This window comes from Ceratotherium simum, chromosome 25, assembly GCF_057802395.1.
Source record: "Ceratotherium simum simum isolate JZ-2026a chromosome 25, ASM5780239v1, whole genome shotgun sequence".
NCBI classification, from domain to species: domain Eukaryota; kingdom Metazoa; phylum Chordata; class Mammalia; order Perissodactyla; family Rhinocerotidae; genus Ceratotherium; species Ceratotherium simum.
The window spans coordinates 19,083,934-19,102,200 of NC_141924.1; the positions used below are offsets into that span (position 1 = coordinate 19,083,934).

Genomic DNA, 18,267 nt, shown 5'->3' on the forward strand with positions numbered 1-18,267 from the left:
TTCAAAAAATCTTTTCAAGCCCTTACGATATGCCAAGCACTGCTCTGTGTGCTAGGGAATCAGCGATAAACAAAACAGAAAATGCTCCTGACTTCAGTGAGTTTACATTCCAGTGGAGGCATAGAAAGAAGTTGGCAAGGCCTCTTTCTATAATAATTTTATGTTAGACTTCCAATTCAAATTGTAAAACTTGTAAAATAAAGAAAAATTAAAGCCCCAAATAATGATATGAATAACTATGGCATAATTTAGATACAGTTACAATCTCAATATTCCTTCCTAAATTTGGTATAATTCTAAATTTTACATGTTCTTGTCATACAATCTGATTGTTAGATAGAAATAGATTTCATATTCCTATTAGTTCTTCATTTTAAGATATGTTTCTTAAGTTACAAATACTAACCTCTAGCCATAGCTTTGTGGTTTAGAAATACTCATCTTTAATCTAAAACTGTTTCAATCAACTAGATTTTTAGCTCCTCCCTTACCTTGAAGCTTTATGAGGTATAATTGACATACAAGAAACTGCATAAATTCAAAATCTACAATTTGATGAGTTTTAATACATAGTATATACCTGTGAAACCACAACAATCGAGATTATGAGCATATGCATCACCCCTGTACATTCAGAAAGATATTAGGGTGTGTATGTGTGTGTTTTAGTATATTATGTTTTATTATAAAATATTTCAAGCATGTAAAAATATATAACAGGGTTCCCAATTCCAGTTAATGGTTTAATGAAGTGGTTGAGTGAACATTCCCAGAGATTAATAATTATAAAATCTAGACAAATTATTTGAAGGCAGTGGAAAATGATCAAAAGCAGAGAGAAACTAGAATTTACCCTTGAAAGACCACAACTACAATAGGTAAGAATTACAAAACTCGTGGCTTTTTTGCCTGAAGGAGTTCCCCAACCCCTGGAATTCATATGCCAGAAAACCCACAGTCTTACCGGCTTGAAGTGGCAGAGGTCAGGGAATGTGGCAAAAAAAAGTAAACAGAAATGTGAGAGGGGCCTATGCTTGAAAGACAAATGTACTCGTTAAGATTTGTGAGTTTTTTGCTTTTTTGACTAAGTGCCTTCTGTGACTTATGCATTGCTATAGTGGCAGAAAGTTGAAGTTTTATTGGCTTGAATTATCAGATAAAAGAGCTTAGAGCTAACAGAGCAGATGGAAATTTATGGGGAAATCCCAGCAGCAAGAAAACTGCAGAAAGGATGAGCCCCAAAATCTGAATATAAATTCTGTCCAAATCTTTGGCTGACGATTAAACTACACAGGTTCAGGAGAGATCCCCAAAGGGCTAGGCTAAAAAGCAATAGTTGGTAACTGAAAGAATGAAGCAGAAATATGAGCTGCTCCACACTGTGAGAGAGACGAGAGTCTGTAGTTTGAGTCTAGGCAAATTAACTGCCTGTTAGAAGGGAAATCCAACAATCCTCAGAAGAACATAACATTATCCAGAGTCGTTATAACACATTATTACACTGTCTAGTGTATAACCAAAAATCACTAGATGTAGAAGAAACACAAAAGTGTGATTCATATTCAGTCAATGGAAGGTGACTCAAAGTGGGCCCATGTTGGATTTAACAAAATCTTTCAAAGCAACTGGTATAAATATGTTCAAAGAACTAAAGGAAAAAATGTTCAAAGAGTTAAACAAATGTGTCTTAGTGAACAGATAGGGAATCTTAAAAGAGATATGGAAACTGTAAAAAAGAATCAAATGGAAATTCTAGAGTAAAAATTACATTAACCATAAAGAAAAGTATACTTGATGGGGTCAATATCAGATTGGTGATAGCAGAAGAAAGGATTTATAAATTTATAGATTGATAGAAGTTATACAGTATGAAGAACTGAGAGGAAAAAAATTGAAGAAATATAAATAGATCTTCAGATACCTATGGGACAAGATAATGATGTTAAACATATATGTGATATATTGGTATGCTAAATATGGTCAAATTTTAATATTTGACAAAGCCAGGTAGTAGAAGTATAAATGTTTGTTATTTTTTAAAAATGATTACTGCTGTATGAAATGATCTTACTCACTTTTTAAAAATTAACCTTATTGAAGTATAATTTACATGTAATAATATGCACCCATATTAAGTGTATCATTTGATTAGTTTTGACAAATATATTAAACTGTGTAACTACCACCACAAACAAGATATAGAACATTTCCCTCACCCCAAAAGGTTCCCTTGTGCTCCTTTGCTGTCAATTCTGCCACCACCTCTGGCCCCAAGTAATCACTGATCTTTCAGTCACTTTTTTATGATTTCATATAAATAGTATCATACAGTTTTTCTCATTGATTATTTGAATAACAGTGTTGCCACGTTTCTCCAATATAAAGTTACATTTTACCCCTTTTTAATTAGTAAGAAATCTGTAGGAAGATACTTGGAGATTGTGGAAATATCCTTTTCCTTAACCAAATTTAGCCAGTTGTCCTAGCATATGTTAGTGATTTTTGGCTGAATCCATTATTACTTTGAAGGTTGCTAAATGGTGATTTTCTAATTCTATTATTCCTTTTACATTTATTAGTTGGCATTCTACTAATGAAAAGCTCTCCCTTGTCTTTCCTATCTATCTATCATCCATCCATCTATCCGTCCATTCATCCATCTATCTATCCACCCATCCGTCCATCCGTCCATCTGTCCACCCATCCATCCTCAGTATGCACTCAATGGATTCTTATTTTATTCAATGGGTTATAATCTATTACTGCCATTATTCATTTTGATGCCCAAATTATCTCAGATTTTCCCAGGAGGAAGCCATTTCAAATTGGTTCTGTGTCCTTTTGACATGACCCCATTATTTTTTGAGCACTTTGATACTTTCTGGCACAACAAGATATTCCAGGTTTTTCTTATACTTTCCCTGTCCCAGCCCTGGAATCAACCATTTCTTTAGGGAGCCCTGGTTTCTTTTAGTTGGGAATAATATTTAGACATTTTAGGCTTTTTAAGCTGAGTGGTTCCATACTACTTTTATATCCCATGTTTATGGTATTTTCTTCTACCATTTTAAATGATAATTTTAAAGGACTTTTAAGTCCTACCCATAATTCATGTTCTTCAGTGTCAGATAGATAATATATAACATACATTTATGAGGAGGAAGGGTGTAGGGATTATAAAAAGTAGAGATTGCAGACTCCACCTAAAGGCATTCAGATTCAAGAATTTGAAACCACTGTGTTGGCCAAGTATACCACATCTTCAGGCTCTGGTCACCTCAGCTCTACTCTTTCCTAAAAAACTAGTTGGTGTCTGTGCAAAAATACTGGCCTGTTTTTCTAGTACTTTAAGGTATAAGTAATTCAAATAAATCTAGGTTACATGGAAGACTTTATCAGATCATACCCTACTATAGTTTATCACCTTCTAAGTTGTTAGTTTCTCTAGCTGAGCACTGTCAGGTCAACTAATCTAATAAAAGCAGACCTAGCAAAAGCCTTTAGACAGAACATTCATGCTTCCTCCTCTCTACTCTGAAAAAATTTAGATAGTTCATCTTAATCCTAGGCCCCTGGACAACAGAGTGAGTCAGCCCAGTTCTTGGTGCAGTTTCTAGGAGATGGAGGCCACAAAGGTCAATTTTCTGTGTCCTGCCATACCTCCACCCCCACCCGCAATGCATGCCATACCGTAACTATTTTCCCTAACTAGGTAAATTTGAGTCAACATTTCTCTTTAGTTTAGTTGTTTTTAATCCTTACTTCTCAAAGTCTTTGCTTTGTTAAAAAAAGTTATTAGTACTTGTGAATATATTCTAGTTTTTTTATTTCACTTCATACATTATGATTTCACATCATAAATTATATTTCATAAATGCGAAATATATTTTATTTCATATAATACATTAACTTGGTGTTTATTATTTATCTTAGACTAAAAGGATTACAGATTCAGAGACTTCTAGATCTGGAAGGGACTTAGAGGTTGTGATCACCATCATTTATAAAACAGATTAATTGAATAGTGTGAGGTTGCTCTGTCAGTCTGGGTTTGGTCAGGAAAACAGAGCTAATTTGTAACACTAATTTCTCTCATACCTCTTTCTTGAACGCTAAACCTGAGGTAGGTTCACTCTTTAAACATTGCTTGTACCTTATTACTCACTTGAGCAAAGACCCAGGTTGCTAGAGATACAAACACAAATTTCATCAATAATTTAGATTTCCAGGTTTAGGAAAGAAATCTACAAATTAAGACAGCATGAATAATTATTCTGAAACACTGAGAAATCTTAATATTTGTATTTTCTGGATACTTTGAGACTACAATCCAAAGTGAGGTTAGAGAATAGAATCTGTTTTCTGAATTGATAAAGGAAAGGTGGATGGTTGTAGCACTTAACCTGCTAGTCTGAAGCCAGTGAGCTAACCTTTCGTCTGTCCATGGTTAAAACTACCCATAAATAACAATCCTTATGTATCTCCCACTTTACCCATTCAGCTATTTTCCTTGACCCAGCCGATGATGAATAATTGAAACCCAGCCCAATATAGTATTTTTGTTTTTTTGTGAGGAAGATCAGCCCTGAGCTGACATCTGATGCCAATCCTCCTCTTTTTTTTTTGCTGAGAAAGATTGTCCCTGGGCTAACATCTGTGCCCATCCTCCTCTACTCTATATGGGACGCTGCCACAGCGTGGCTTGACAAGCGGTGTGTCGGTGTGTGCCTGGGATCCAAACCGGCGAACCCTGGGCCGCCGAAGCAGAGCACGCACTTTACTGCTGTGCCACTGGGCCAGGCCCAACAATATAGTATTTTTAATAATGATTGTTCATGCTTTCCAAGTGACTGCATTAGAAAAATTTTTCAGATTTGGACATACATTATTTGAATCCTAAGCGGTTAAGAAGTGTGATTTAGCTTACAGAGCAATTGAATATGTGAACAACAATATTATTTTTTGGAGAGTATTCTTGCATTTAGCAGAAAGATGTATAAATGTTAATAGTGAGATACATGATCAAAATTCATATGGGGGGGCCTAGCCCAGTGGCATAGTGGTTAAGTTTGCACACTCCGCTTCAGCGGCCCGGGGTTCGCGGGTTCAGATCCCAGGCACAGACTTGCACACCCCTCATCAAGCCATGCTGTGGCGTCGTCCCATATACAAAATAGAGGAGGATTGGCACAGATGTTAGCTTAGGGACAATCTTTCTCAAGCAAAAAGAGGAAGACTGGCAACAGATGTTAGCTCAGGGCCAATCTTCCTCACCAAAGAAAAAAGAAATTCATATGTGAACTGTAATGATTTTTTTTATTGCTAACAGTTTTAGTCATGACTCAAATATAAATATGTACATATGAATGATTTGTTTATATCTGAGGTTTTGGTCAATAATTCTTAAAATAACATTAGTTTCATGATGTGGAATTAAATGCTAGCAGCTCAGAATTATGTAATTATTTATATTGGACCTCAATACATAAAATTTGGCCTGTTAGGGTGACACTTGATGATGTTAGTGGTAAAATAACATCAGTGGGCATACAGATTGTACTAACCACTCGGCTAGTTATTAAGTAAAAAAAATTTATTTCTTCTAAATATCTCAGGCAAGCTGAATGTGAGATGCAAGACTGGTTGTGAATTCAGAATTATATTTAAAGTGCAATGTGAGCTCATCAGATTTACTAAAGAATTATCTTTGGCTTTAAGATTTCATTGCTGTTTAAACAGAGTAGACAGTGTATAGATTATTCAGTGATACTTGAAAATATCCACCTTAACAGGTAAACATCGGGAAGATGGATTCACCCATTGAAAAGTGGAACCTAATAATTGGCAACTTGGCTTTAAAGCAGGTAAGTGATACACATATTTGTTTGTAGATCTTTGATGTTACATGTCAGAGTGTAATAAATTATATTGCTATTAAATCTACCATTTGATCGTTTCAGGGAACTCCAAAACAATAATTTAGTATCATGAAAAAGTGGTAGAATAAATAGATACCCATAACCTCTGAAAGTTTTCATTCTCCAGAAACTGATCAGGTTCTTCCAAATATGAAAAATATATAATATACAAAATATAGAAAAAATATAAAAAATATTTTCTATCATAAGTTTGTAATGGAGCCAGAACTTGAGTTAATATCTATACAAATCAATATTTAGTACTTCATTGCTTACGTGCTATTTCTTTTTTTTTGACATTTGATTTGAGATTTATTCACACTTTCTTTTACACATAAATTCTTTAATTTGGGAGTCAAACATAATTTTTCATTTCCACAGGACTCTTACGTGATTACAGTCACAAGTTCTTGAGATAACTGTGTCATCATAGCGTTCAGGATAAACTAAACTGGTAGGAATTTCAGTTGCATCTGTTACTGTCCACTAACTGTAGGATGGTGGAGTGTTTGCTGTGAAGCAGATACAGAGGAAGCTATCCATAAAAAAGGTGTAAAACACAGATAAAGAAAAGACAGAAATTATAGCACTGCATATACATTTCAATTTATGAACTGACATTTTTTAACTCGCTAACATGTTCTTTATATGATATAAATGCATTAAGGGAGCACACTGTGCTTTTAAAATTCCTTTTTAATGTGAAATTCACTTCTTAATTATTCTGTTTTTAAGAGCTTAAGGATTTGCACATCTTCCTAAAACAGGATCCATCTGCATATACTGAGGGGGCTGAGCTTTTTTTTTATTCTGAATTTTTTTTTTTTTTTTTTGTGAGGAAGATCAGCCCTGAGCTAACATCTGTGGTAATCCTCCTCTTTTTGCTGAGGAAGACCGGCCCTGGGCTAACATCTATTGCCAATCCTCCTCCTTTTTTTTCCCCCCCAAAGCCCCAGTAGATAGTTGTACATCATAGTTGCACATCCTTCTAGTTGCTGTATGTGGGACGCGGCCTCAGCATGGCCGGAGAAGCGGTGCGTCAGTGCGCGCCCGGGATCTGAACCCGGGCCACCAGTAGCGGAGCGCGCGCACTTAACTGCTAAGCCACAGGGCCGGCCCTATTCTGAAATTTTTGTTGTACGTTATTGTTTGTCAGTCACCATATAAGTGCATCCCTCCACCCCTGTGCCTGCCCCCCGCCCCCTAGCCCCTGGTAACCAGCTTAGGTGCTATTTTTTTACTTTGATTTTTTAAAAGCAAATCCCCTAAACTTAGCTTTTTTATATGTATTATAGTCAGATGTTTATTTAAGACGAATTTTCCTCAATTTGTTAATGTTACTAGTGTTAATGTAAACGAACACATTAAATTGTCAATTACATACACATTAAACCATGGATTATATATAGATTATCTACAGCTCTTTCTAATATCAGGTGAATGTCTCTTCCTCTCCCACCACCCTCTCCTGCCCCTGGGACACAAGACTGTAGCCCCCTATAACGCTCTAGCAAGTGTGAGCTTAGGGAGTGTTCACTCATTTTCATGTTAGCTCAGCTGGGACGTGATGTTGAGAACATGGTTGCAGAAAAGTAATTTCATGTAATGCATTTCAAAGACAAAGAAATACAGGAATTTTTGGAATATAGGCTTAAAAAATATTTGTGCAGCTACTTCTAAGATCACGTGGTTAGAAATAAGAAAACCTGGGATCTAATCTCAGCTCTAACATTAACCACCTGTATAACCTTTGTTAATTTACTTAACCTTCCTGGGCTTCGTTTTCCTCTTCTTTTAAGTCACAGGATTGCATTAGAGATGTCTATGATCCCTTTCAGCTTGAAACTGCAGGAATCTGGGCAGAGGTAATAATCAAAATATTTACCAACCAGTAGACTACTGTAAATTAATCTATAAATAAAAATTTGAAAATATATTCCATTTTATTCTTTAAGTACCCTAAACTCTTACCAAGTAATATAAGCTGTAGTGTAAATTATTTATCAAATCATTCTAATAATTTTCATATTTATCAAATCATTCTAATAATTTCCATCTCAGCTTTTAATTTTTCCTTCCACTCTTAGTCTCCACCCTTCCCTTACCATCCTCTCTCCCTGTAACTGTTGGTCAGGATGGGAGCCAGAGAAGTCTGGGGATTCACTGATCCTAGTTGCCGTAGCCTGAAGTCTGTGTCTTTGTCTGTCTCACTCCACCAAGGATGTATGAGAAACAGGGAAGCCCACACAGGCCCATCAGGACACAGTTGGTGCCAGCCAGTGAGGCAGCAGCTGGTTGGAGCCCAGTTACCCCTGGACAAAAGCAGAGGGAGAGGAAAAGATGGTGGGGGGTGTGTGGGGAGTGGCTGTGCTCTCTCCGAGGCTTCATCTGCTAAAGCTTGTGATGGAGTAGATGAGCATGGGGAGGGGAGGGGGATGGGCTAGCAAGGGCTCCTCTGTCTGGACACTGGCTGTGGGAGGTGGAGGTGGGGAAGGATGGAAAGGACAGAGGGGGCTCGTGCTCTCACTGGCTGGGCTGTCTGCTCTTCTGGCTATTAAATCGGATCTCAAGCAGATTACCTGTCACACAGATTTCTTCACAACTGTAAGAGGTGGCCACCTCGACCGGTGCGTAAGTTGTCAAATTAAGCAAACTTCCTAATCTCACTGAAGAACCATTACCTCGCCGGGAGGGTTGTGCCCCACACCAACATCTGTGGCCCCTGTTAGCCTCCACAGCTACTCCTTGAACCCACACGTCACTCTTCTCTTGGATACAATGAGACATTTCTTTTGCAGGTTTACAGAATACGATTTCCTCATCTCAGCTGTGCGCTTCTGTTTCCTCATAAATAGCTAGCTAGATTCGTACATACATCATACATACATATAGATATGCCATGATGGTTGCAGTAGGCTTCCTAGCTTTGTATTTTAGCATCAAACCAGAAAAATGTTGGAATCACCATGAGAGAATTTATATTATTAATTAATTTTACTGCTTTTACATAGTATATTATTTACCAACCAGGACAAAAATGCTGAAATATTTTAATAGCTGGTATAGCCATAATGGTGCTTACAGCTTGAATCTCAGCTCTGAATCTGGGTGACGTCAACAGGAGCTGTAATGAAAGATCATGGGACTGGAATCTAGGAAATCTGGACTCGCCAGCCCTGGCTCTTCCTTGATTTACTATATGGCAGGATCAGACTACTCGGGTTTTTCTCCCAGAGCCCTGGATTCCAGTACATGGATTGGCTTCAGCATCTGTGGGCACCTAGAAATCCTATTCAAAATATTGCGTGCATATATATTTTCATTGGGAAAGATCTCTATAAAATTTTCGCCAGGGGCCGGCCCCGTGGCATAGCGGTTAAGTGCACGCGCTCCGCTGCTGGCGGCCCGGGGTTCAGATCCCGGCCGCCCACTGAGGCACCGCTTATCAGGCCATGCTGTGGCGGCGTCCCATATAAAGTGGAGGAAGATGGGCACGGATGTTAGCCCAGGGCCAATCTTCCTCAGCAAAAAGAGGATTGGCATGGATGTTAGCTCAGGGCTGATCTTCCTCACAAAAAAATAAATAAAAGTTTCGCCGGATTGTCAAAGGAGTCCATAACACAAACACAGTTACGAGTCAGTGAACTAGATGATTCCCTTAGGGTTTCTTTTAGGTCTAACATTGTACTAATACAATTCTAAGAGTTCAGTCAGTGTTACTTTTTTTGGTTGCCCTTTTTTTTTTTTTTCAGTGTTGCTTTGTGCCAGCGCTGTGGGAAGCACTTTATATATATTTATGTAATTCATTTAAATCTCAAAACAACCCTTCCAAGTTCGATGTTATCTTTGTCATTTTACAGATTAGGAGCTAAAGTTTTTATAGCACTAATCATGATTGTGATTATCTGTGAGGTTATTTTTTAATGTCTATCTCTCCCACCAGCCAAGAGCTCTGCGAGAGCAGGGAATAAATCTGTTTTCACCACTGTTGTAGCCCAGCACCAAGCATAGCGCCTGGGACATGGTAGATTCTAAATAAATGCTTGTTGCATTTAAATAACTTGCCATAAGATTAAGTGGTACAGCCAGGAGCCAAACTCCTATCACTCAGTTATAAAATCTAGTCTCTTGCCAACACTGCCTCTAGAGTCAAACTTCAGTTGTGTGGATTGGGTACTTTTCAGTCTTCAGGTTGGTGTTTTCTTAGATGATCTGTGGATTACAGTGTCAGAGTCACTTGGGGTGCTTGTTAAAAACAGATTCCTGGACCCTAGTCCATACCTATTGCCACCAGATCAGGGCAGTTTGAAAACCCATCGCCATAGAGAATATTAAAACTAAAATACAGTAGCTTCTTCAAAAGGTAAGGCAGCTCAATTACTATATGTAACACTGTCTTCTGACTTCTTATATGCATATTTACATAATCAAATTTAAAAATGTGTTCTCGAAATGAATAATTCAGTTGGATTTTATTAAAAAAAAATTTTAGGTTCAGGCGACAGTAGTCGGTTTTCTAGCAGCTGTGGCAGCAATTATTTTGGGCTGGATTCCAGAGGGAAAATACTATCTTGATCATTCCATACTTCTGTGCTCTAGCAGTGTAGCAACTGCCTTCATCGCATCTCTTCTGCAGGGTAAGTAAATTCATCAGTGTCTGCTCTATAGTCTTGTACTTTCAAATGACTTATTTGCCATGTTGATTATTTTTATTTAAATGATACTTGTTCATTATAAAACAACAGAAAAAAGTTATCTACAAACATTTAAAATATCTTATTTCAGATGTATTTATATGTAAACCTTAGTGTAGAACAAGCTTTCTGAGGTTGTCTTCTGGCCTTAGGTACCCTGGTACGGTTCCCAAACAAGATTAGGAAAATAGCCTAGATATTCATTTGTGTCTGTAAGTTAAATTAATTGAGAAACTCCTTTATGGAAATCATGCAGAGGATTTACTGGCTTGTCATTTGAGTAACAAGTATTCCAGGAATTCTGAGGTTCAAAAGCAGTCCCTCTGTTAAAATTTTTTAAAGTTTCAGATTTCAAAAAAATTTCTCCACTGTTTCTGTGGCTATACAAATATAACCATACGCTTAACACAGTATATTGTTGGCTATAGAATTTTAAAAAGCCAGGAGGTTTTAAAAATTAACTGCATTAGAATTTTTCAGTTGGGATATCATTTTTTATATTTATTTATTAATATGAACTTCACACTAGAGAACTAGCTTATTATGGAATCATAATCATAAAGAGTTGGTTCTTTTCATTCTATAGTTGCGATCTTACCCTTTTATCACTAGCAAAGTTAAAAATAGAAGATTCTCATGTCAGGTGATCATACAATGAAGCTAACTTTTTTGGCTAGGTTCTGGTAATTTAGAGAATCTTATTAAAATTAAGACTTGACTTCCAAAATATTCAAGCATTTTGTTTTAGTACTTAAATTATATCGGGGTAGTTTCTTTTCTATATATAGAATTACTAGAATTGAATGGAGTTAACACTGGCCAAAGCAGAGTGAAGTTAAGCTATTGGGAAATTAATTTCTGGTGAAGGAAAAAAAAAAAAAAGCATTAACACTATTTCTTTAGGCTCTTTGCCTCTGTTCTCTTTCTAATTTTGTTTCATTTATAAAGAATTGTTTAAAATTTTTCAGTCTAACAAGTATTTGTATTGCTTAGGATTTTCAAAGCCATAAAATTCAGATTTTTAAAATTTGTTTAGGGCTTCTTACTTTGAATAATGTGTATTCTAATTTTATGATAGCTTGACCTTTATATATGTGGAGCAGATACTATTAACTACCTTTCGTAGGTGAGAAAACTGACTCAGGTCAGGTGACTTGTCCAATTTCATCAGCTTGTTTGCAGAAAAATCAGAATTAAAACCTGTTTCCTGCCTCCCAATTCTTTCCATTGATCCATGATGGCAAAATATTTGTTTTCAGCTGAAAAGATATAGATGGCATTCTGTCAGGAGAACTTTACATATTGATCTTTCAATGTGCTGATTTTGAAAAAAGAATTCTATCTATCTGATCACATCTTGATTGATTATTGTATAATACATTTTAAAGACTTTTCTGCTATTACTTTTTTTTTCTTTTTACAATGATATTATGGGAAAGGTAAGTTCATAGATTGAAAAAGTCTCCACAATACAAGATGTGAGACACTGAATGAAGACAAAAGCCCGTATTTAATAATATGGGCTTTATGGAGTAGTATAAAAAACAGTGGACCAAAGTTACTTGCAAGCTATGTGACCTTAGGCAAGAATTTAAACCCTACTCCTAGGACCTCAGTTTTATTATCCACAAAATGAACACACTCGAATAAAATTATTTAGAGTCATTTTCAGTCTAAAAATGTGGTGAGACTTTTTTTTCTATAGTCAGATTTAGGCTTCCATATTGATTTATGGTTAACTCATAAATGAACTAATCATAAATTTTCTCTGCATTGCATTCTCTTAATGAATGTATTGGCGTGAAAAAAATCTATACAATTGGATATAGATATAAATGTTATCATTTTTCTCCCATTTCTATGATTCAAATTCAAAATAAAGATTTAAAAGTACAAATACAGTCACATTTTCATCTTCTGTTCTCTAGTTGTAGGTTCATAAACAGAAACTTTGGGTTTAAAGAATATCCTTTACAAAGACTGCTTCTTGTGTTCTGGCCTCCGGTGTTCAAAATTTAACTACTTCCCTCCTCTTAATACTTCTAAATAATAATAATGAAGCAAGCATTTCTGGCTACCACTATGTAACACTTTTAAATAATAAAATGAAGCAAGCATTTCTGACTACCACTATGTAAACAAATCTGTGTTGGTCTTCGTCCCAATTGCTATGCATATAAATGACTCACCTTTCTTTGACATTTTTATGGGTTTATTGACTATAACTTTATTTGAGGGTTAAAATAAAATCTTTGGGTTTGATACACACGAATACATTACGTCTAAGACAGACATGTTACTAAATTTTAAACTTTAGCTTTAATATTATTTTAAAGTAGCTTTTCAGGTCTTTAAATGCAACATTGAACTCAAATCTTCTACGATCCCCACTTGGAATTTGTTGAAAGGCATTTTTGCCAAAACATTAAAGTAAAATGTTTTGTTTGCTAAAGTCAGCTTATCTAAGCAGTCTAACTGGAACTGATATGCTGTTTGTCTAGCCTATATATTTCAGTATTTAGGGGATTGATTTTCTTTAAATCATAGCATAAAAGTAATGAGCTTTCTTTCTTCTAGGAATAATAATGGTTGGAGTTATCGTTGGTTCAAAGAAGACTGGTATAAATCCTGATAATGTTGCTACACCCATTGCTGCTAGTTTTGGTGACCTTATAACTCTTGCCATATTAGCTTGGATAAGTCAGGGTTTGTACTCCTGTCTTGGTAAGTTGACTTGAAACTAAATATAATGTATTATACAAAGTCTTTTAAAATAAATAGTGTTGCAGCAATGCCATGAATCTTTGGTGGCCTTCATCTGTATTAGAACTGTGGTTGAGACTGATTAGAACAATACTGCCATTTGTTGTACACCTACTGTGTGTTGTGGTTCTTATATATTTTTTTCTCACATATTTTTTCTCTTCTTATAGAGTTTAAAACTCTATAAGATAAGGATTATCATGTCTAATTTCAGATGAGAAGACTGAGGATCATAGAGGTTATGTATGTTACCCTCTACTAGTAGGAAGGTTGAACACAGGTCTGTCATAGTCTGTGTATTCTGCCCTTTCCTCTAAATGTGTAGCCAGCGAGGAGTCAACCTACAGTGTTCTGATACATGAGTTGTACCATAGTCCCAGAACATAAGGTTATGGTGGTGCTTGAAGTTTAGTGATTTTTCACTCCATCAGAAACCAACATGGCAATTAACAAAAAGAAAAAAAAAGTCATAAAAATTAGCCTGAATGCTGTGTGAAGTTGGAGTCATCTTGTATATGTGATTCTTGATAATAGTGATAGAGAATTTATAAAATCTAATGAATTGTTTTAATGCAGATTATACTCTGGGACTACTTTCAATGTACATGAATATGATTTGTGAGCATCAGTTTAGTGCTAAAAGTTGGTTGTAGTTTCATTTTTTTAAGATGCCAAATTGAAAAAATTGCAAGAAAATGGAAACCTACAGTAATACAAGAAAAAAAGATATTTTATAAGCCAAGCCAGAAGCAAACATTTATTCACATATCCTCATATATTTCATGGATTCTATACAGATTTATGGTATACTTTAAAATAAATCTAAAGTACATTTGGTTTGAAGAAGTAAGAGTCTCAGACATGTTTTTGAACTGAAGTAAGGGCTTTAACCTAACAGACAGTCATTTCTACTACTTTTGGAGATATCAAGGAAGCTTCATTTAGTATCTAAAATTACTGCAAATTATTTAATGAGTGGCATAAAAATAATATTCAATAAGACGATATATATGTTCAAGGAAAATTCTTCTCATTTAGAAGATAAGATGTGTCCACTTGACGTAAGGTAGAAGATAATAAAGGATCAGTGGCCTAAATGTAAGATCTTGTTCCCGTGGGTCTTAAGTTTTTGTCATTGTTGTGGAATATACAAGGAATGATATTTCTTCAAGTATATTCAGGGTAATGCTCAATTCCTTTCTCTCCCAGGCAAGAAAGCACAGAAAATGAGAGTTATGTTATTAAAGGAATAATCTGCTCTAATTTACCTTGTTGGGGTGATCATTGGTCATACTTTTCTCCTCTAAATTATTATACAATTTAGAAATTGATGCTGAAGTCAGGGATTGAAATGTTAGCTTACAGCTAATATTAGAGACTGTGACTTAATATTTCCTTCCTAGTCCATTAAACTCATTCACCCACTCACAGGCAGACAGCTGGACCACTTGTAGGCCTCACCCCTCAGGAACAGGCTGCTAACTATGTTGGGGAAGGGAGACTGTCATTAATAGGCTGGATCCTGAAAGAAGAAGTCAGTGAGGGGATGAATTAGGCCTGCGTAGTGCCCCTTTCCCTAGTCTTACCACTTAGATAAGTGTCTCCCACTTTGAGGAGGAGGTAAGAGAGAGGAAGGGAGAAGTAGAAGAGGGTGAAGGATTTCTTCCTAATATTATTGAGAGGACAGAAATTCTATAGGTCTGACCAGGAACATTGAGGGTAGCAGTGGGGATGGGCATGGAGGGTTGATAGTCGTTCTGGGATGGGTTCCCTTACATACATAAAAAAGAAAGGTATATATTTGCAGACTTGGGTACTTAAATTACCTTGAAGTCATTTGTAACACATTTCTCAGCTGCTTGCTAAATACCAGGGTGTCTCCTCTTGGTTGAAGCCACAGTAGTAAGAAAGTAAGAAAGAGAATGCCATTGAAGAATGTTATCATAATAAATATGACTATTATAATGATACAGACTGAGAGTATTATGAGATTCTAGAAGATAAATCAACTTTTAGGAAAAATGTTTGCTGACTTTTTAAATTTTATTTTATTTTTATTTATTTATTTTTTTCTGTGAGGAAGATCAGCTCTGAGCTAACATCCATGCTAACCCTCCTCTTTTTGCTGAGGAAGACCGGCTCTGAGCTAACATCTATTGCCAATCCTCCTCCTTTTTTTTTTTAATCCCAAAGCCCCAGTAGATAGTTGTGTGTCACAGTTGCACATCCTTCTAGTTGTTGTATGTGGGACGCGGCCTCAGCATGGCTGGACAAGCAGTGCGTTGGTGTGCGCCCGGGATCCGAACCCCGGGCCGGGCCGCCGGTAGCAGAGCACGTGCACTTAACTGCTAAGCTACAGGGCCGGCCCCTAAATTTTATTTTTTAAAATCACAAAAGTGATAAACTTCTTATAAAAGGCTTAATCATGTATTGTTGTCTAAAGCTTTTGAGTGTTATTTTGAGTGCTTTATATGATACGTTAGTAGTTTAGCTGAATCAGGAAATAAAAAAGTGAAATGAAATGATACCATCACAGACCATAATTTTGAGAAATAATTTTATTATTAAATATTGCTTAGGCTTTTCTAGGCCTTCTGAAAGTTGGCTTAAAGTAATTCAAGATGAATTAATTAAAATAGGATCTTTTACATTTCATCTGTATCATTTATTTCCCTAAAATGATTTTCTTTAATGGGCTACGGAATGATTCCCTAGTTGATTTGACAGTTAAAGGTTTTTCTGAAATGTCAGTGTTCAGATTATAAGGTGTGTGCATTGTGAACACTAGGGGGCCTCATAAGATCAGCAGTTGTAAGCCTAGTACTAGTGGTATTCTGAATACAAAGATTAGGAACAGGCACATTAAATTCTAAGACCCCATTCATCATGCTGAGATGCCTTGTTCTTGGAAAGTTTAGTTCCTGAACTATATTGGAAACACTTAGCAGTCTTTAGAGATAAAAAGGGGATTTCATGGTAGCTGTAGGCTTTGGTTATAAATAGAGGCCATGTGTTATATGGCTCTCAAAGAACTGGACATTGAGAAAAGGCTCACTTAACTCCTCACTTAGAATTTTGGATACTATTCGGAAGTGACTGAAGAGCTCCCCTCATGTCCTGTTAGCTCTGATGCAGGTGCTAAGGCTCACTCTACAATCATTCAGTGTGTTACCTTTCTTTTGAAAGATCCTGATAAAATTTGCTGATTTCTGATATCTGAAGTAAATATGGAATTTTCCCCCTTCTCACCCCTCCAGTTCTCCAAAAAAGGACAAAACAAACAAACCCAGAGCTTTACTCCTATTGACTTTATTTTTTGTAGTCACCCTAAGTCTTTATTGATTAGTGAATAAAGTTAAAGTTTCAGCCTAGTGTTTAGGTTTTTGAAGTTTAGGTTTAGGTTTTAAAGTTTCAGCCTGGTTTTTCTCTTTTCTTTCTTATATCATTCCTCTCCCTTCCATGAAGGCCAGTCAGAATCCTCAATTTTCAATGCTAAATTCATAGATTTCCCTAATCTTAGGTGGTCTTTTTCCTCTCTGAATTCCTATAGCACTTTATTGACATTTCTCTTATGACATTCTTTACATTTAGCTGGTCATTATAGCTTTTTGTATAAATGTAATACCTTCCTTTATGAGGGTATAAGCTTCATGAGGACAAAACTGTTTTCATTTTATTTATTATTTCTTTCTTTTTGTAGCACCTCGTAGTGCCATATACATAGCGGATGTTAAATAAATAGCACTTCACCAAATGCTTTATTCCTTTTGAAAGCTGTCCAATTAATGTGAGTAGAAGTTATTCAGGAAGTGGTATACACATGGAAAATAGAAGATCGATGTCCCTCTGAGTGATTTGCCATAGTATCTGGTCCAATAACATAATAGATTGTAACAACAGCAAAAAAAGATCCTTTCAATGAGGACACAGTATTAGGGAAATGCAGAATAGTATCTTGCCTTGCCTTAGAGATTAGTATCACTATAGAAACATCAAAATGCCAACATATGGCTAGAAAAGATCTATTTCAAATGGAAATAGAAGAGGAAATAGAAAGTTCGTTTAAAGAGTAATCTAAGCTCTGGACCATAATACGCTTTGGTATGACTTGGAGAGAAAATATAAAGGCATTTATTCATTCACGTAGTAGTCTTTAAACACATAATAGTCTTTAAAACTATTCAAAGCATCTGAAGTTGGCCAGTAACTGAAATACCTGAACACAAGGATTGTTGTCCTTTCTTCTTGTTTGAATAATTTCTAGAACTTTTCCAATTATTTATAACTACATGGCTGTATAATTTTTGTATGTGCATGCTGTTTATTGATTTGAAAAATTATCAGCTTTTCTCTTTTTGGGCAAGATCTGAGAAGCAAAATGTTGATTGATTTTTCCTTCTTCAAGGCTAATGTTTAAAAGATGGCTTAGTTGAAGCTATAAGAGCAATAATTATCAGCCTCAGGTTGCTTCAGTCCTATGAAGGACTATCAGGGATGTCACCTGGTTATTCACAGGACATTCTAGAATCTCACTGCCTTGATGTGAGTAGAATCTAAATTCATCTTGCATGTCACTCTTCTTCTTCAGAGATTTTCAGCATTGTACCATCTTAATTTAGAGTGATTCCTAGAAGGTAAATTTAATGAGAAAATTCTGATGTAACCATAAAGAGCATTTAAAAAAATTGTTTATAACTTCCAATGCCCATTCCTTTGTTGTTCACACAGAAACAGCTAATATATAAAAATGTCACTCATAGCAGCTACATATTTCAGAAGAATTTAGGGTGAGAATAATGACTGCTATTGATGAAATTATATAACAGTAGTTGCAAAATGGCACCAACAATCTAATGAAGGGTGAAAGCAGTGAATCAAAAAGATGGCATTTA

The 18,267-nt window shown here is 35.9% G+C and overlaps 1 protein-coding gene across 2 annotated transcripts in view; it reads left to right on the top strand.

Moving 5' to 3' along the window:
* SLC41A2 (solute carrier family 41 member 2) overlaps positions 1–18,267 on the top strand; it is a 126,554-nt gene that overhangs the window by 50,672 nt on the left and 57,615 nt on the right. For both annotated transcript variants that reach the window (XM_004418052.3, XM_087449010.1), the window contains exons 4-6: positions 5,793–5,864; positions 10,411–10,555; positions 13,190–13,336. In XM_004418052.3, the coding sequence (XP_004418109.1) occupies positions 5,793–5,864; positions 10,411–10,555; positions 13,190–13,336 (364 nt within the window). The remainder of the gene's footprint in view (positions 1–5,792; positions 5,865–10,410; positions 10,556–13,189; positions 13,337–18,267) is intronic.